General features: G+C 37.6%; 1 protein-coding gene across 8 annotated transcripts in view; it reads left to right on the forward strand.

Moving 5' to 3' along the window:
- The window catches only part of LOC105490443 (nucleoporin 62 C-terminal like), a 136,038-nt gene that overhangs the window by 72,478 nt on the left and 43,343 nt on the right, over nucleotides 1-20,217 (forward strand). For 5 of the 8 annotated variants that reach the window (XM_071088460.1, XM_071088458.1, XM_011756058.3 and 2 more), the window contains one exon: nucleotides 14,863-14,967. The exons of 2 other annotated variants lie outside the window; for them this stretch is intronic. In XM_071088460.1, coding sequence (XP_070944561.1) covers nucleotides 14,910-14,967 — 58 coding nt within the window. In that variant the 5' untranslated portion in view covers nucleotides 14,863-14,909. Of the gene's footprint in view, nucleotides 1-11,155; nucleotides 11,176-14,862; nucleotides 14,968-20,217 lie in introns of those variants that run through there. One more of the 8 variants, XM_071088461.1, reaches the window with a different exon arrangement.

A 20,217-nucleotide genomic window follows, 5' to 3' on the forward strand; every position in this document is an offset into this window, starting at 1 on the left:
TCAAAATACCTTTTTGGTTTGTTGTTAGGTAATGAAGGTAAGGGATTTCAGTTTCAGTAAGTGCTTCCTTTTATCTTTTTCCCTTTTTATTACATAAGAAAGTCTAGAACTTGAGTGGTAAAGTGGTGTGTCCTGAAATGACCTACCATCATTTATTGATTCTAGATCAGGTTTCCTACTACCGAGAACACTCCCAGAATCAAGAAATAACAGTAGGTAGTACACAGAGCAGATAATTTGCATGCTGATACATGAACTAGATGAATAGTAATTTTTTAAAATTATAATTTGAAATCCAGTTTATGTTCACTGTCTGGGCCAGCTGATAGTGTGTCCAGAATTGGTTCCTTCCGGTGGATTCCTGGTCTCACTGACTTCAAGCATGAAACTGCGGACCCTCACAGTCAGTGTTATAGTTCTTTTTTTTTTTTTTTTGAGACGGAGTCTAGCTCTGTCGCCCAGGCTGGAGTGCAGTGGCCGGATCTCAGCTCACTGCAAGCTCCGCCTCCCGGGTCTACGCCATTCTCCTGCCTCAGCCTCCCAAGTAGCTGGGACTACAGGCGCCCGCCACCTCGCCCGGCTAGTTTTTTGTATTTTTTTAGTAGAGACGGGGTTTCACCATGTTAGCCAGGCTGGTCTCGATCTCCTGACCTCGTGATCCGCCCATCTCGGCCTCCCAAAGTGCTGGGATTACAGGCTTGAGCCACCGCGCCCGGCCCAGTGTTATAGTTCTTAAAGATGGTGTGTCCGGAGATTGTTCCTTCAGATGTTCAGATGTGTCCAGAGTTTCCTCCTCATGGTGGGTTCGTGGTCTTGCTGACTTCAGGAGTGAAGTCGCAGACCCTCACAGTGAGTGTTACAGCTCTTAAAGGCAGCGTGTCGGGAGTTATTCATTCCTCCTGGTGGGTTTGTGGTCTCACTGGCTTCGGGAGTGAAGCTGCAGACCTCTGCGTTGAGTGTTACAGCTCATAAAGGTGGCACGTCCGGAGTTGTTCATTACTCCTGGTGGGTTCGTGGTCTTGCTGGCTTCAGGAGTGAAGCCGTGGACCTTCGTGGTGAGTGTTACAGCTCATAAAGGTAGTGCGGACCCAAAGAGCAAGCAGCAGCAAGATTTATTGCGAAGAGTGAAACAACAAAGCTTCCACAGCATGGAAGGGGACCCGAGTGGGTTGCTGCTGCTGGCTCTGGTGGCCAGCTTTTAGTCCCTTATTTGGCCCCGCCCACATCCTGCTGATTGTTCCATTTTATAAAGTGCTGATTGGTGCATTTACAAACCTTTAGCTAGACACAGCGCTGACTGGTGTGTTTTTACAGAGTGCTGATTGATATGTTTACAAACCTTTAGCTAGACACAGAGTGCTGATTGGTGCATTTACAATCCTTTAACTAGACAGAAAAGTTCTCCAGGTCCCCACCCAATTAGCTAGACACAGAGCGCTGATTGGTGCATTTTTACAGAGTGCTGATTGGTGCATTTACAAACCTTTAGCTAGACAGAAAAGTTCTCCAAGTCCCTACCCGACCCAGAATCCCAGCTGGCTTCACCTCTCAATAGTGCTCTATAATTATCTTTGATTTGCTGGTTCTTCACCAGCAGTGAGGATAACCCCAGCATTATATTTTGGAAAGCTTTCACATAGCACTTTACATAAAATTAAATTAGACAAGGTAATATATGTGAAGAGTCCTTTGCAAACTTATTTTTAAAATAATATTTTGGTTATTCACTTAATGGAACCGTGAGAATTTTAGAAGTGAGGAAACCGAGGCTTCAAATGCATTTAAATGACTAGAACAGTCTAGTGGGCATCAACACTCATTCAGTTATTTTCTTTCTCTCCAGCCATTTAGTTAATGCAGTAAGCCCCATTTAGATTGGACTGCCAGGTGGGGAACATTCTACTCATTTCTAGTAGCCCTTCCAGTGAGCTCTGATGATTTTTGGGGGCCTAGTGGGCTTTCTGCTGAGGGCCTTTATCATCTAGTATTTCTTTCTTTGAATATGTGTGCTTGCATTGAGTCACCCAAGCAAGACTAAGCTGGGCTCAACATACAAAGCTGTAGTTTTGTCAGCTTTAAGCTCCTGTAGTTAGGCAGTGTGGATAAGGATAGGTTACTTAGAAGAGGAAGAGAGGTTGTCTGGAGAAACCCAACAAGGCAGAGATAGAGTATTCCTATTGATTGCCACAGATAGGGAGTACAGAGCTGTTTCCTATTTTTTAATAAAGTAATGATATGCATAGGGAAGCTAAAGTGTGCTAAGTTCCTGTTTGTTAAAAAAGGATAGGGAATACTGATTAATTTCAGACTTTGTTTTAAAAAATATAAATTTAAGTCTGTGTTAAAAGAAATAATTCACCTTTCTGTGTAAAAGCCCGTTCAAGGGTCACATCAAATGTGTTTCTCGGTTTTTTCTCTTTTTTTGGAGACAGAGTCTCGCTCTGTCGCCAGGTTGGAGTGCAGTGGCACGATCTTGGCTCACTGCAACCTCCACCTCCTGGGTTCAAGTGATTCTCCTGCCTCAGCCTCCTGAGTAGCTGGGATTACAGGCGCATGCCACCATGCCCAGCTAATTTTGTATTTTTAGTAGAGAAAGGGTTTCACCATATTGGCCAGGCTGGTCTCGAACTCCTGACCTCAAGTGATCTGCCCACGTCGGCTCCCAAAGTGCTGGGATTACAGGAGTGAGCCACCATGCCCAGCTCGAAAAGTATGTGTTTTTTTTTACTACTATATAATTCATCCATGTAACCAAAAACCACTTGTACCCCAAATGCTATTGACATTTTTTTAAAGTAGTAGATATGTAGGATGAACAAGTCTAGAGATCTAATATATAACATCATGAGGATTATAGTTAACAAAATTGTGCTGTATTAAGAGTATCTGCAAAACTGAGTAGATTTTTGCTGTTACACAAAAAATGGATAATTATGTAAGATGATGGGTATGTTAATTTGCTTAACTATAGTAACTATTTTATTATTTATATGTATCCCATAACATTAGGTTGAATATATTAAATATACCCAATAAATTGATTTTTAAAAGCAAAAAGTATGTGTATTCTGCTTTGTTGGGTGAAGTGTTCTATAAATATCAATTAGATCCTGAAGGTTCATGATGCTTTTGAGTTCTTCTGTATCCTTGCTAATTTTCTGATAAGTTCTATCAGTTGGTAAGATAGGGGTATTGAAATCTCTAACTGTGTAATAGTGAATTTCTCTGTAAGTTTCATCAGTTTTTGCTTTACATATTTGGAAGCTCTGTTGTTTGGTTCATACACATATGATTACTAAGACTTTTTAGAGGATTGGCCCTCTTATCATTGTGTAAATATCCTCCTCTGTCTATGGTAATTTTCTTTGTTCTGAAGTCTATTTTGTCTGCTAATAATATATCTACTCCCTACTCTCTTTTGTTTAATGTTGCATGGTATATTTTTTTCCTATCTTTTTACTCAACTTGCCTATATCATTACTTTTGAAGTGACTTTCTTACAGACAACATATAGTTGAGTTGTGTTTTTAATTCCCTGTACCAATTTTTAATTGGTATGTATAGGCCATTTACATGTACTATAATTATTGTATTGCTGTATTAGGGCTTAAGTCTGTCATTTTTTAAATTACGATTTTCATTTCTCTGTTTTCCATTTCTGCCTTCCTATTGGTTATTTGAACATTTTTTAGAATTCCATTTTGATTTGTCTATAGTGTTTTTGAGAGTATCTTTTTGTATAGCTTTTACGGTCACCCTAGATATTATATACAGTATATATATCTTATCACAGTCTACTGGCATTGCTGTTTTACCAGTTTGAGTGAAGTCTAAAAATTGTTCCTCCCTGTATGTCCCTTAACCCTTCTCCATTTGTAATGTAATTGTCTTAAATATTTCCTCTACGTATATTTAGAGCCATATCAGATAGGTTTATAATTTTTGCTTCAGCTTTCAAACATAATTAAGAAAACAGAAAGTAAGAAGGAAAGCCTATTATATTTACCCATATTTTTGCTTTTATTTGTTGTTTTTTACTTCCCGAGGTTCCAAGATTCCTTCTTTTATAACTTCCTTTCTGTTTTAATAACTTCCTTTAGCCATTTTTTTTTTTTTTTTTTTTTTTTGAGACGGAGTCTCACTGTGTCGCCCAGGCTGGAGTGCAGTGGTGCGATCTCGGCTCACTGCAAGCTGTGCCTCCGAGGTTCACGCCATTCTCCTGCCTCAGCCTCCCGAGTAGCTGGGACTACTTTTACGGTAGTCTATTGGCAACAGATTTTCTGAGCTTTCCTTCATCTCTCAATGCCTTGATTTCCTCTCTTTTTTCTGGAGGATATTTTCGTTTTCTCTGAGTTAACAGTTCTTTCAGCACTTGAAAAGTATTGGGCTACTTCTTTCTTGCTTTCCTGCTTTCTGATGAGAAATCCTCTGTCATTCAAATAGTCTTTTCTCTCTTGGTTAGATGCCATTTTTCTCTTACTGCTTTCAAGTTTTTTTCTTTGTCTTTAGTTTTCAGAAGTTTAATTGTTATGTGTCTTTGTGTAAATTTCTTTGTGTTTATCCTTTTTGGGTTCGCTCTGCTTCTTGAGTCTGTTCATTTATGCCTCTTTCCAAATTTGGGACATTTTCACCTATTTTTTCTATCAGCTATTATTTACTTTTTAGCGCTACCCTCTTTCTCTTCTTGTCTTTGATGACATGAAAGTTAAGTTCTTGCTTATAGTCCAACAGGACCTGATGCTCTGTTAATTTTTTTTCAGTCTATTTTTCCCTGTTGTTTGGATTGGATAATTTCTATTATTCTATCATCCTGTTCACTGATTCTTATTTCTATACTCTCCTTCTATTCTACTACTGGTTCCTTCTACCAACCTTTGCATTTCTTCTATTACAAATTTTTCATTCTAAAATTTTTGCTTGGTTCTTTATAACTTCTCTTTCTTTACCAAGAGTTTCCTTCTTTCTTTCTTTCTTTCTTTCTTTCTTTCTTTCTTTCTTTCTTTCTTTCTTTCTTTCTTTCTTTCTCTTTCTTTCTTTCTTTCTCTTTTTCTTTCTCTTTCTCTCTCTCTCTTTCTTTCTCTTTCTTTCTTTCTTTCTTTCTTTCTTTCTTTCTTTCTTTCTTTCTTTCTTTCTTTCTTTCTTTCTCCTTCCTTCCTTCCTTCTTTCTCTCTCTCTCTCTCTGTCTCTCTCTCTCTTTCTTTCTTCTCTTTTTTTGTGCTGAGGCAGTTTTTTTCATTTGTTTGAAGTGTGTTTATAATTGTTTGTTGATGAATTTGTTTTACATGAATTCTTTAAAATCTTTGTGATTTTTAAATTGAAACCTAGATATGTTCATACTATGTTATGAGACTCTGGATCTGATTTAAACCTTTTGCTTTGGCTGACTTTATTTGACATTGTTCTGGCAGTAAAAATGCTGCCTTTTTACTGCAGAATGGGAGTAGGACTTCAGTTTCCATATGTGGTCTCAGCGGACACCAGAAATGAGGATCTCCAAGTTACTGCTAGGTGGAGTGGGGATTCCTGCCCCCAATATGGTTTCTACTGACAAGGTGAGAATGGAGTTCATTAACTGCTGGCAGGGATGAAAAACCTGGCTTCGAATTTGGCCTTCTTTGACACCACCCTGGTGAGGGTGTTGGGATGCCATTTTATAGCCTCACAAGGGTGGGTGTCTAGGCTGTCCACTTGGTGTTTGCTGGCCTGAGTGCAGATAGGACCACAGATTTTTCTCTGGTGGTTGGTTATAGTTAGAGTGATTATCGTCTAAAAGTTTTCTGAGTTGCTAGGCTGCCCTTCCTTGCCCTTTGTCTAAAAAAGCAGACCTTTTTGTTAGGACTTTTTGAAAAATTTATACCCATTGTCATTTCTGGGTTGCCAGCCTGTTCAACTCCAAGCCTGGGAAATATGAGGCAAAAAGAAAACCTAGGGAACTCACCACCATATTGTTCCTTTGGTCTTGGAATCCCTAGCCAGTTTGCCTTCTTCTTTCTACCTTTCAGGATCTTCTTAGGTTTATTTATTTTTTATCTTATTTTACTTTTCTCTCTCTCTCTCTCTCTCTTTTATTTTAAGAAATAGAGCCAGAGTCTCATTATGTTGCTCAGGCTGGTTTTGAACTCTTGAGATCAAGTGATCCTCCCACCTCAGCCTCCCAAAGTGCTAGGATTACAGGTGTGAGCCACCACTCCTGGGCTTCTTACGTCTATTTTATACATAATGTCCTGGGGTTTTAGTTATATTTAGGGGGAAGAAGAGGGAGAAGTACAGCTACTCCGTCTGCCCTGAAATGGAAGTCCTTGAGATTTTAATTAATTAGAGACACGGTCTCACTCTGCTGCCCAGGCTGGAGTGCAGTGACACAATCACAGCTTACTGCAGCCTCAAACTCCTGGGCTCAGGTGATTGTCTTGTCTCAGCCTCTCGAGTAGCTAGGACTGCAGGCACATGCTGCCATGCCTGGCTAATATTTTTCTTTTTAGAGACAGGGTCTTGCTATGTTGCCCAGGCTGGTCTTGAACTCCTGGCCTCAAATGATCCTCCCCCCTTGGCCTCCCAATGCACTGGGATTACAGGCATGAGCCACCACACCTAGCCTAAGATTTTAGTTATTATGTTGTCAAAACTTTCATTTTTTAGGGGTTCTCTCAAAGCTTATTTATGTAGGCCTTTCCATCTCAATATTCTTATTTTTTTGGTTATTTTGTGTTTTATATTTTTAAGAATCTTAATTTTTTTCCCCGTAAGTGATTAGTGAATTGAACTATTGTATTTTGTTAAATAGACATCCTTTCATTAGTTGAAATTGCTGCCTTCCTGATACACCAAATTATTGTTTGACTTGGCTTGAGTCTGCTTCTAGACTTTCTATTCTGTTCTGTTGATCTCTTTTTCTTATTCTAGTATCACCATTTTTGTTACTGTAGCATGCCCCCCTATCTTGTAGTGTAAGGCCACTACCTCTATTCTCTTTTTAAAAAATTGCTATTTTCTATGTCCTACTATTTATTAAGATAGTTGGCATTTTCTTAAGTTCTTAAACATAAAGGAATTAAGGCTGATTTGGGGATCCTTATAGCACTAGATGGAGGAAATTGTGATATTGAACCCTTCTTCTAGTTCAGTAGTTCTCAACTGGAGACAGTTGGCCCCACCATGGGTGAATTTTGACCAAATCTGGAGACATTTTTGGTTGTCAAGACTAGGGAGATGCTACCGGCATGAGAGCCCAGGGATGCTGCTGAACATCCTACAGCGCACAGTTCAGTCCCCCACAGCAAAGACTTATTTGGTAATGTCGAACAACTCTGATCTTGTCCTATGATTAGGAAGCTAAGATTTTTGGCTTTTAAATCCTTTTCTAAGATTCATTTAACTTGAAAGCAAATCATATTAAGTGGTATTTGCTCCCCTAGTTATCTTTAGGTATGTGATTTAAGGTCAGGCCCCTGAAATTATGCCAGTATCTGGGACAAATGATCAAGATTTTAAAATATGGGCATAAATCAAGTGTAAATTTAATTAGAGATAGTGAAGAGGTTTCAGTAATATGACCAGTTACAAAATAAATAATACAAAAATCAATAGCTTTCCCATGTTTAAGCAATAGCAGTTGGGAAATATAATGGAGAAAGGTCTAATTAACAATTTCAGCCAAAAGAATGAGATGCATAGGAGTAAACTTTTAAAAATGTGCATGACTTAGATGAAGCAAACCACAAAATTTTACTGATGAATGTAAAAGAGGATGTGAATAAATGAAAAGACCCACTGAATGCTCAGACCCTATAAGATAAGGATGTCATTTATCTTTGAATTAATCTATACATTTAATGCAATTCTTGTAAAACCATAATGGGAATCATTGGGGGAAGGAAAGGAAGGAAGGACTTGACAAGATTTCAGAGTTTATATGGGGGAATAAATGCATGAGACTAGCCACCTCTTTTTTTTTTTTTTTTTAAGGAAAGTAATGAGAACTTGTAAGAAAACATGTGAAAATTATTATAAATTTATTCTTTTCCTGTAAATTTAAAATATTATGTAACATAAAAAAATAATTCTAGTGCTATGGAACAGGGATAGAAAGAAAAATCAGTGAAATATTTTATAGTACCATACAGAAACAAACCTGTGCTTGTGAAGGTGACATTTCAAATTTGTGAGATAGAGAATACAGTAGTGAATAAATGAATTGCAGTAGCTGGCTAACCAGTTATTGGGGGTAAGGTAGAAAGTAAAACCATAGCTAGGCTCATGGCTCATGCCTGTAATCCCAGCATTTTGGGAGGGCATGGTGGGTGGATGACTTGAGGTCAGGAGTTCAAGACCAGCCTGGCCAACATGGTGAAACCCCGTCACTACAAAAAAAAAAAAAAAAAAAAGCTGGGCATTGTGGTGCATGCCTGTAGTCCCAGCTACTAGGGAGGCTGAGGCAGGAGAATCACTTGAACCCAGGAGGCGGAGGTTGCAGTGAGCCGAGATCGTGCCACTGCACCACTCCAGCTGGGTGACAAAGCGAGACTCCGACTCAAAAAAAAAAAAAAAAAAAAAAGTGAAACCATAAATTTTTTTTAAAGCACAGGTGAATATGAAAATATGTAAATAATATTTCTGGAGTTGAGATAAGCATTTCTATAGGAGTTTAAAATAATATAGTCAAATGGTTCAAAAATAAAACTATAAATAGCACAAATAGGTATATTATTCCCCATCTGCATCTTTATTACCCCTGCCCCCTTCCCATACTCAGTTAACCACTGTAATTGTATATGTCTTTCCAGAGCTTCTTCATGAGTTTGTTGAGAAATAAAAATACGTATTCTTAGTCCTCTGCCTTTTTTGATATAAATAGTATACTCTATACACTATTCTGTACCTTGCTTTTTAAACTTAAAAACTTTATACGCTTATTTTATACATTTGGAATGTCTTCACATTAGTCAGTACATAGAGAGCTTCCTCAGTATGTTTTTCCTCAGTATTTTTTATAGGATCATAGTATTCCATGCTCTGGATGTGCTATAATTTATATATCCAGTCCCTTGCTGATGGCCATTTGGGTTGTTTACATAATCCTTTACTAATGCAAACAGTGATGCAATTGGTATCATTTTACGTGTCATTTTACAGGTATGCAAGTATATTTTTGGGGCTAAATTTCCAGAAAAAGTATGGCTGTTTCAAAAGATAGATGCGTTTGTAATTTTTAAAACATTGACCACTTGTTTCCCATAGTTGTACCAATTTATTCCCCCATTTGGAACCTGTGAGGCTGCCTGCTTCTTTATAGTGTCCTTAACAGAGTGTGTTTAGTTTTTGACTTATTGTCATTTGTTAAATGAAATTATTCTCAATGTAGTTATAATTTGCAATTTTCTCTTAAAAATTAGGTTGAGCACCTTTTCATATGTTTAAGAGAAAAGTCTTTTTAAACATGATATGAAGACACAGACTATTATATGGAGACATAGACCAGAAAAAAACTGTTGGAAAGATTTGACTACATAAAAATAAAATAAAAACTGAATGACAAACTGGGGTAGAGGAATTATTGCAACATATGACAAAATAAATAGCCTTGATATACACTTTTATTAAAAATCAGTAATAGCGTTGGTAGGAATGTAAATTGTCTCAATTTCTATGGAAAACAATATGGAGATTTCTCAGATAATTAAAAATAGAACCACCTTTTGATTTAGCAATTCCACTGCTGGATATCTACACAAAGGAAAAGAAACCAGTATATAAAAAAGACATCTGCACTTATATGTTTATTGCAGCACTGTTCACAATGGCAAAGTCATGAAATCAACCTAAATGTCCATAAGTGGTTGATTGGACTATGCGGCCGTAAAAAGAATGAAATCATATCCTTTGCGATATCCTGGATGGAGCCAGAGGCCTAACTAAGTGAAGTAACTCAGAAAAAGACAATCAAATATCACATGTTCTCATGTATAAGTGGGAGCTAAACAGTAGGTACACATGGACGTTAAGATGAAAATAATAAACACTAGGGACTCCAAAGAGAGAGAGTTGGGGGTGGGGGTAAAGGTTGAAAAATTATCTATTGGGTACTGTGTTCACTATTTGGCTGATGGGTATACTAGAAGCCCAACCCCCACTATTATGCACTATTATGCAATATATCTATGTAATTTTAAAATAAAATTTGAAAATATCAGTAATAAGACAGTATTCTTTGATGTAAAAATGGGCAGGTGACATGAATAGGCAATTTCAAATGAAAAAAATTGAAGTACCGATGAAACCCATATTCAAAATTCAACCTCATTGTTCAGTTCCCACCTGTGAGTGAGAACATTCGGTGTTTGGTTTTCTGTTCTTGCGATAGTTTGCTGAGAATGATGGTTTCCAGCTGCATCCATGTCCCTACAAAGGACACAAACTCATCCTTTTTTATGGCTGCATAGTATTCCATGGTGTATATGTGCCACATTTTCTTAATCCAGTCTGTCACTGATGGACATTTGGGTTGATTCCAAGTCTTTGCTATTGTGAATAGTGCCGCAATGAACATACGTGTGCATGTGTCTTTATAGCAGCATGATTTATAATCCTCTGGGTATCGGGAAGGGGAACATCATACACTGGAGCCTATCATGGGGAGGGGGGAGGCGGGAGGGATTGCATTGGGAGTTATACCTGATGTAAATGATGAGTTGATGGGTGCTGATGAGTTGATGGGTGCTGATGAGTTGATGGGTGCAGCATGCCAACATGGCACAAGTACACATATGTAACAAACCTGCACGTTATGCATATGTACCCTAGAACTTAAAGTATAATAATAATAATAAAAAAAAATTCAACCTCTCAGATAGGTAATGAATTGTAAATATAAATGCCTTCGCTATACAATTGGTTATTTCTTTCTTCCTTTTTTTTTTTTTTTTTTTTTTTTTTTAGATGGAGTCTTGCTTTGTCGCCAGGCTGGAGTGCAGTGGCGCAATCTTGGCTCAGTGCAACCTCCGCCTCCTGGGTTCAAGTGATTCTCCTGCCTCGGCCTCCTGAGTAGCTGGGACTACAGGCGTGCACCACTACACCCCGCTAATTTATTTTTTATTTTCAGTAGAGACGGGGTTTCACCATGTTGGCCAGGATGGTCTCTATCTCTTGACCTCTATCCTCCCGACTTGGCCTCCCAAAGTACAATTGGTTATTTCTCTAAAGTATACATATGATTCTTCTCCTAAATGAAACATAGGAGTATTGCGCTGTATAAATTTTAAGTAGTTTTTGTATGTGGTAAAGTTTCCAATTCCTTCCCCATATCTCCTTTCTGTCTCTTTCACCCCCAGAGGACCTAGATGTTTTGGATAGCAGAATCTTACATCATTTGTCACCATGACAGTTGAATGCAGGCAATAATAGATGCAAGTACAGTTACTTATTAAGCACCTTTTCCTTTTAAAGGTGAAATAGAATATCTGTAATTGTGTGTTAGAGTCTAGAAAAAGTTGGTTCAATTCAGCAGAAACACTTATTGAACGATTACTATTATGTGCCATGTGCATTGATCTGTAGTGGGGATGAAAAGATATGAAATTTGCTTTCAAGTAACTCATTAATCTTATTTGTGTTGTTATGCATTAATTTATTCTTATAGTTTTCTTTTTAAAGAGGCAGGTAATCTGTTTTCTGAAAATTTATTCCAGACCTTCATTTATTCTTTACGTACTGTACAGTTCACCCATTTAAAATGTACAGTTCAGTGATTCACAGAGCATGCAGCCACCATTACAACAGGCCATATTAGAATATTTTCATCATCCCCAAAATAAACTCTCTACCCATTAGCAGTCATTGCCCATTCCTCCTTTTCCCCAGTCCTTGGCAACCACTAATCTACATTTTGTCTCTGTAATGGAATCATATATTTTTAATAAATGGAATAATATATTATTCGGTCTTTTGTGACTAGCTTCTTTCACTTAGCATGCTTTCAAAACTCATTCATGTGGTAGCATGTATTACTACTTTTTCTTTTACGGCAAGTACAATTCTATTGCATGGATACGCTGTATTTTATTCATCTATTCATCAGTTAATAGGCATTTGGGTTTCTACCTCTTGTCTGTTTTGAATAATACTGCCATGAATATTCACATATATGTTTTTGTGTGAATATATGTTTCATCTCTTTTTAGCATATATATATATATCCCTAAGAGTAGAATTGCTGGGTCATACGGTAACACTATGTTAGCCCTTTGAGGAAATGCCAGTTTTCCAAAAAGGTACAGCATTTTACATTTCCAACAGCAGTGTAAAAAAATTCCAATTTCTCCACGTCCTCATCAACACTTGATCTATCTTTTTGATTATAGCCATCCTAATGGGTATAATGCAGTATCTCATTGTGGCTTTGATTTGCAATTCCCTAATGACTAAGGATAGTGAGCATGTTTTCATGTGCTTTCTTGGCCATTTGTATCAGCAATTTTGTGTCTTTCTGACCATTCTCTTGTAGTCACATCTACCTCTGACCACATCCTGGAAAGGTTCTCTACTTTAAAGGATTGGGGTCATTAAATTTTCTCACTTGGATAATTCAGGATATCTCAAGGTATTTAACCTTAATCTCATCTGTAAAGTCCCTTTTATCAAGTAAGGCAATATGTTCACAGGTTCTGGGTATTAGGCCATCTTTGGGGACCAGTTTTCTGTCTCTCACACCATATTAACAATAGTAAGTCTTTTGATCCGTAAACATAATATCTTTTTATTTATTTAGAACATCTTTAATTTCTTCAAATGATGTTTCATATTTTTGTGTACATTATGTAATTTAAAAATTGTCCTTGAGTATTTCTTTGTGAGCAATCATAAATGGAATTATATTCTTACTTTCTTTCATTTTGTATTGTTCATTGTTATAATATAGAAATGTAATTTATTTTTGTATATTAATCTTGTATCCTGCAACCTTACAGAACTTGTTTATTGTTCTAGTAGATTTTTTATTTCTTAGAATTTTCTGTGTTCATGATCATGTCATCTATGAATAGAGATAGTTTTACTTCTTTCTTTTCAATCCACATGCGTTTTATTTCTTTTTCCTGCCTATTGTCCTGGCTAGAATTTTCAATGTATTGTTGAATCGAAGTGGTTAGAGCAGACATCCTTGTTTTGTTTCTGATGGTAGTGGGAAAGTATTTAGTCTTTCTCCATTAAGTGTGATGTTACTATAGCTTATTCATTAGTGCCCTTTATCCTGTTTAGGAAGCTCCCTTCTCTTCCTAATTTGTTGAGTGTTTGTGCCATGAAAGGGTATTGGATTTTATCAAATGCTTTTACTGCTTCTATTGAGATGATAATGTGTTTTTTTAAATAATAGCATAATTGAGGTATAATTCACATATCTTAAAATTCACCATTTTTAAGTATACAATTCAGTGGTTTTTAATATAGTCACATAGTGTACAACTATCACCACTATGTAATTTGAGAACATTCTCATCGCCCTCCCACAAAAAACCCTATACCCATTAGCAGTCACTCCCCATTACCTACTCCTCCCAGCCCCTGCGAATCATTAATATACTTTCTGTCTATGAATTTGCCTATTCTGGACATTTCATATAAATAGAATTTCACAATATGAAGCTTTTTGTTTGTTTGTTTGTTTGGTCTGGCTTCTTACATTTAGCATAATGTTTTCAAGATTCATTCATGTTGTAGTGTACATCAGTACTTAACTCTTCTGATTTCAGGACAGCCCTTTTCAGCTTTCTTTTCCCCTGGTTATCGCTGATAAACTAGCCGACTTACACCCTAAATTATTTTTCTCATAAAGCTCCCTGCCTCCTCTTAATTGTTTACCTCCCAAATCTCCATTTTTTAGAGTAAGGTTTTGGACTTGAATGTCCTCACACTCTGTTTCAATAAAGTCGGTTCTTTTGGGGATGGCTTGGGAGCTCTCTGTTCTTATGAATGGTCTTTATCCCTGGGCAGAATCGTTCAGCCAGTGCTTTGGGTACTGGGCAGTGACAGTAGCCACTGGTCTTCCTGCTTACCTCTTCAGGTGTGGACCTTAACCCTGCAAGTGAACTGGGCTGGGATAATCAGGGTGAGGGTGATTGGGGCCTCAGTATTCTCAGCCTTCTCTGCTTGGGGTTGTCTCCACCCTGTGAGTAAAGGAAGGGAGCCCTTGAACTCTTGGCTATACTCAACAGGAATTTCGCCCCTTCAACTCTGTGTTGGAAGTGATAAGAAATGCTTTGTCTCTCCCATTGGGATACTCTATTCCTTGATTGAGAGCTGGGGGCAGAGGGAGTCCAGTTTTGGCTACCCCTCCCTGGGGAGTAGCTTCTGTCAAGGTAGACAAGGGGATGGTGAAAGGAAAGGAGTGCTTTGTGGCTCATATGCCATAGACTGTCACTGTTAGATTACTGAGTTTTAGCAGATTTTCTTGAATAAATGTTTCTTCATTTGCTATGGGCTCTTAGAACAATTTCTAGCCATTTCCAATTTAAAGAAAAAAAAACAACTTTTTGCTGGAACTTTTTGCTGGTTATGGATTTACTTGGAACAGGTTCATGGGACTTTTTATGCTGCAGTTCTGGAAGTGGATCCCCCCTCTTAGGACTTCTTTTTCAGTAAAGTAGAATTTCTTTGTTATGATGGTGCTAGAAGACTGACTATACTAAAGTAGTACCAATGAACTTTTTTTAATCAAGCTTTTACTCTGTCTTATTGATTAGGTTTCAGGATACCTGCTTTTCCTTGCTTTGTTTTTATTTCTCCATATTGATGAACCTTGTTATAATGGTGTTTTACTTTTAAAAATTATTTTTAGTGACATATTTTTCCGTTTGTTACTTTGATTTTTAGGTTTGGCTCCAGCAGCTGCTGTTGCCACCACCACTAGTTCAAGCACCATGCAGTTTACCTCAATATCAAATGCTTTGACCTCCACTGCTGCTATTGGGCTCTCATGTAAGTTACTAATTCCAAAGAAAATACTGTAATTTCTCATGAGGCCACCTTACTCAATTTGCCAGTATATGCTACAGATCTCCTGTGTCTCAGAAATTATCATTATTCTTGAACCCATTTATAATTGCTGATATCAATAGTAGCTTTGCTTAAGAACCTAATTCTCATGGCTTTAGCTGTGAATTTTTTTTATGTTAACATGGTTATTATAGCTTAAAATGCTAACTTTAAGCATATAATTCATTAATATTGTGATGCTTTGAAACAACTTCTTGAAGCTATTAACAGTAGGGAGAGTGGGAGTTTTGCCAAGTATGTCTGAAGGGAAGAAGTCCTTATCCATGTGACTAAGATAAAATGGGAAATAAATGTTGGAGCCTTCCTATAGTGTGTTTTTCCATACCGACCTGGTTTGTGGTCCTTACATTTTACCTATCAGAAGTGGAACATGACAAAGGGCCAGCTGTAGTTTTGGGGTTCTAATTGACATTGTGTGATGCCTTGTGACCTCTCCTCTTGAAGAGGACCATCTATCTGGATGCTTTGAGCTGAGATGTGAGACATTATCTTGTAACCTCAACTTCTTTGTTACACATTTTCCATTAGTATAGTAATAGCAAATGTTGGAAATATTGAATTCAGGCCAGGCTCAGTGGCTTATGCCTGTAATCCCAGCATTTTGGGAGGCCATGGCAGGTGGATTGCTCGAGCCCAGGCGTTTGAGACCAGCCTGGGCAACATGGCGAAACCCTATCTCTACAAAAAATACAAAAATTTGCCGGACATAGTGGTGCGTGCCTGTAGTCCTGGCTACTGGGGAGGCTGAGGTGGGAGGACTGCTTGAGCCCAGGAGGTCAAGGCTGCAGTGAGCCAAGATTGCACCACTGCACTCCAGCCTGGGTGACATAGTAAGACCCTGTCAAACAAAAAAAAAGGAAAGAAAGGAAGAAAGAAAGAGAGAGAGGGAGGGAGGGAGAGAGAGAGAGAAAGAAAGAGAAAGAAAAAAGAAAGAAAGAAAGAAAGAAAGAAAGAAAGAAAGAAAGAAAGAAAGAAAGAAAGAAAGAAAGAAAGAAAGAAAGAAAGAAAGTTGTAGGTCTTAGGCAATTTTTTCTTACAGGTCTCTATAAACTGACTTCTTTCAAAGTTTCTTCTTCACAATATCATAATGTTCATCATTAAATTTTGTTGTATCCTAGCTGTAATAGCCCCCCTCCCCAGCTCTATGACAGTAAGATTGTCTCCATTCCTGGGAATAAAACTAGCCAGAAAATGTTTGATGCTTAATTGAGCATGAATAATGCTCAATTAACCATCACCATCCTCTTGTGCTATTGGCATAGTTAGGCATTAGTTAAGATTGGTTACCACGTGACTTATATTTTCTACCACTTAGACTTCAATTTTGAGACATGACTATGATTCTGGAACCATTTTGATATATGTAAGCAGTATCCTTCTCAACTATGATAGATTTCATGAATATGACCATGTCCAGGGTTTGGAGTTAAAATTATTGTTCAGTCAAAACTTGCTCTCTGACCTTTGACAGGTTCCCCCACTTATCTCCCTCTGATGTCCTTGTCTACAAAATGAAAATATATTGGGACCACAATATCTTTTAATTAACTTTAATGAATTATAACTTATACATCATAAAATTAACTTACTTTAAGTATGCAATCCAGAAATTTTAGTAAGTTTATCAAATTGTGTAACCATTACTGTATTTAGTTTTAGAGCATTTACATCATTCTAATAAGATCCCTCAGCCACAGACAACCACTAATCTGTTTTCCATCTCCATAGATTTGCCTTTTCTGGACATTTCATATAAATGGATTGACCATGGTATTTTAAAGTTTAACCAAAAGTTTCTAAAGGACTCTTCAGATGAAAAAGACTATATAAATTTCTCACTGTTTTTGATTTAAAGGGTAATAGTTAATATTATGTTGTTCTCTGCTGTTGGTGCTCCAACAACTTCGGCTAGAACATTTAATATTATAACCTTGGGATTTGCATTAAAATTCCCTGGAGCAGGTGGAGCAGCTCCTACTGTAGTTAATAAAATTTTAGAAGTATCAGGATGTCTTGGGGCTCTCACTGGAAATGTGCTTTATAACAAGCAGTAAGTAAGTTCTATGGCTTTTAGGGCTAAGTGGTTTTGACCATCTCATCAGAGGATCCAAAAGGTACACTAATATGTTTATGTAGATGATTGCCAAAGAGTAGAATGAGACAATTGATATCAATGATGTTACTTCTTTGAGATGACTACAGGCAAAACAGCTGCCAAATTCTTGCCAACCATCAAACTTAAGAATTTTTGTTCTTGATCACAGTATTTAGCTGGTTGAGATTGATAAAGTTTTCTTTTTTTCTCTAAAAGTTAATTTAAGTTTTGACCTCTATTAAAGTTGACCCTCTTCTAAAGTTGATTACAGGAGTTTCTCTAGACCTATTCTAAATTTGTTTCTGCCAGTTAGGAGCTAGTTAGGTTGTAGGTGGAAGAAGACTTGGTTATCCATTGCCCCATAGCTATTGTGAGCTGGGTGATAAGGGGTCTTCTACCTAAACCTGTCTTTTAAGTTATACTCCATTTTGGAGCAGTCTTATTTGTTTTTACTTTAAAAAGTTTACTTAGGGATGAAATGACTCTTTTTAAATCTGGCTTAAACTAAAAGTCAATCCCTTTTAAGCTTAAAATAATTATTCCTAAACAGACATGTATATTATCCCTCTCTTTTTTTTAAGATATAGTCTCACTTTGTCACCCAGGTTAGAGTGCAGTGGCGTGATTATAGCTGACTGCAGCCTAATCTCCTGGATTTATGTGATCCTCCCACCTCAGCCTTCTGAGTACCTGGGACTGCAGGCATGCACCACCATGACCAACTAATTTTTTTTTTTTTTTTTTTTTTTTTTTTTAGTAGAGATGAGGTCTCACTATATTGTCCAGGCTGGTCTCAAACTCCTGGGTTCAAGTGATCCTCCCACCTCAGCCTCCTGAATATCTGGAACTACAGGTGTGCACCACCATGCCTGGCTGATTTTTTTTTTTTTTTTTTAGTAGAGATGGGGTCTCACTACATTGTCCAGGCTGGTCTCAAACTTCTGGGCTCAAGCTGTCCTCCCACCTTGGCCTCCCAAAGTGCTCAACTTGTAGGCATGAGGCACCGCACCTGGCCTCATCTCTTTATTTATTCTTTTACATGACCTTATGAGTTTCTACTGTTTAGCAGGCCAACTGGCCAATGTATGAGACTTGTGAAGGGTGTGTCATAAGAACGTTGCAAGTTACTATATTCGCAAAAAATGTAACACATTATTTCCCCATAAAACAATGACAAAATAAAACCTGGTTCTTTTAGTTATGGGTTGAATCACTGAAATATGAATGGGCAGCCTCTTTGATGATGCTGTCATATCCAGCCCTTATCTATATAAGTCTCAAATTCCTTCGTACAAATACTACTTCTGCCACTAGCCCATCCCTTAGCACCATGATATGATTTGGCTGTGTCCTCACACAAATCTCATCTTGAATTGTAGCTCCCATAATTCCCATGTGTTGTGGGAGGGACTTGGTGAGAGGTAACTGAATCAGGAGGACGGGTCTTTCTCATGCTGTTCTTGTGATAGTGAATAAATCTCACAAGATATGATGGTTTTATAAAAGGGAGTTCCCTTACACAAGCTCTCTTGCCTGCCACCATGTAAGACGTGACTTTGCTCCTCATTCACCTTCTGTCATGATTGTGAGGCCTCCTCAGCCATGTGGAACTGTGAGTCAATTAAACCTCTTTCCTTTATAAACTATCCAGTCTCGGGTATGTCTTTATTAGCAGCGTGAGAACAGACTAATACACATCATTTCACCCACCAGGACCTAACGCACTTACCCTTCTCCCCATTAGGTATGTCTCAACCTGACAGCCCCAATTTGGGGTGTTCTTTTTCCCTACTTACCTTTCTTTCTCTTCAAGTGTATTTACTTATTCAGATTCTTCATCTCACTAACCAGTCTTGCAGAACAGCTTTCAAGCGTTTGTATCTGCAGATTTACAGCCACTTGGGATTACTCTCTGCCCTAGGTATAATCACCAAATTTTAAGAGAAGTTTGCTTTTTATAGTCTGGGAAGGTGATGATGTCCATTTCCGGCATGGAATAAGATGTATAGTTGTTGATCAGGGACAGGATAGGAAAACTGGATAGTAGAATATTTTAAAGACTATTTTCACTATTTTATGCAATGATTTTTAAGACTATCAGAATGAGATTTATTTAAATGTGAGTTCAAATTTGGTATGTAGTTTTTTGTATTATTTTTAGAACCATACTTCCACTTTACTACACAGATAATGTAGTATTGACTGTATTAACTGGTTAAGACTAAAGTTGTAATTTGCAAAATCAGACTGTGATACAACTTCCAAACCCATTCCTTTACTAGGTATTAATTGAAATATTATTTGACTATGCCAGAGTTAATTTATGCCTTTAAAAATAGCATGAAAGATAACAAAAATAAAACTGTATAAAAAGTTAAAATAGGCCGGGTGTGGTGGCTCACGCCTGTAATCCCAGCACTTTGAGAGGCTGAGGTGGGCAGATCACGAGGTCAGGAGATCAAGACCATCCTGGCTAACACAGTGAAACCCCATCTCTACTAAAAATAAGAAAAAATTAGCCGGGTGTGGTGGCACGTGCCTGTAGTCCCAGCTACTCGGGAGGCTGAGGCAGGAGAATTGCTTGAACCTGGGTGGTGGAGGTTGCAGTGAGCCAAGATCGTGCCACTGCACTCCAGCCTGGGTGACAGAGTGAGACTCCATCTCAAAAACAAACAAAAAAAAGAAGTTAAAATAATCATACCATTTTAAAATGACTCAGGATTCCTTCATGTTTGTGCTGCTTATAGGTAAAAACAATACATACATGCATATATACATATCACTCCCTCTAGAGAGAACAGTTTATCTTTCTAGACTTTTTTTCTAAGCATATACAGACATACATTAAATTTGTTTTATAAAAATGGTACCATACTCTCTGTGTGTGTGTGTGTGTGTGTGTATACACATTCTTAGAATTTGCTGTTTCCTCTTAAGTATACATCTTTTTTTTTTCTTTTTTTCTTTTTTTTTTTTTTTGGAGGCAGAATCTCGCTCTGTTGCTCACTTAGCCTCCTGAGTAGCTGGGATTACAGGTGTGCACCACATCTGGCTGATTTTTGTATTTTTAGTAGAGA

The sequence above is a fragment of the Macaca nemestrina genome, chromosome X (assembly GCF_043159975.1).
Source record: "Macaca nemestrina isolate mMacNem1 chromosome X, mMacNem.hap1, whole genome shotgun sequence".
Classification (NCBI taxonomy): domain Eukaryota; kingdom Metazoa; phylum Chordata; class Mammalia; order Primates; family Cercopithecidae; genus Macaca; species Macaca nemestrina.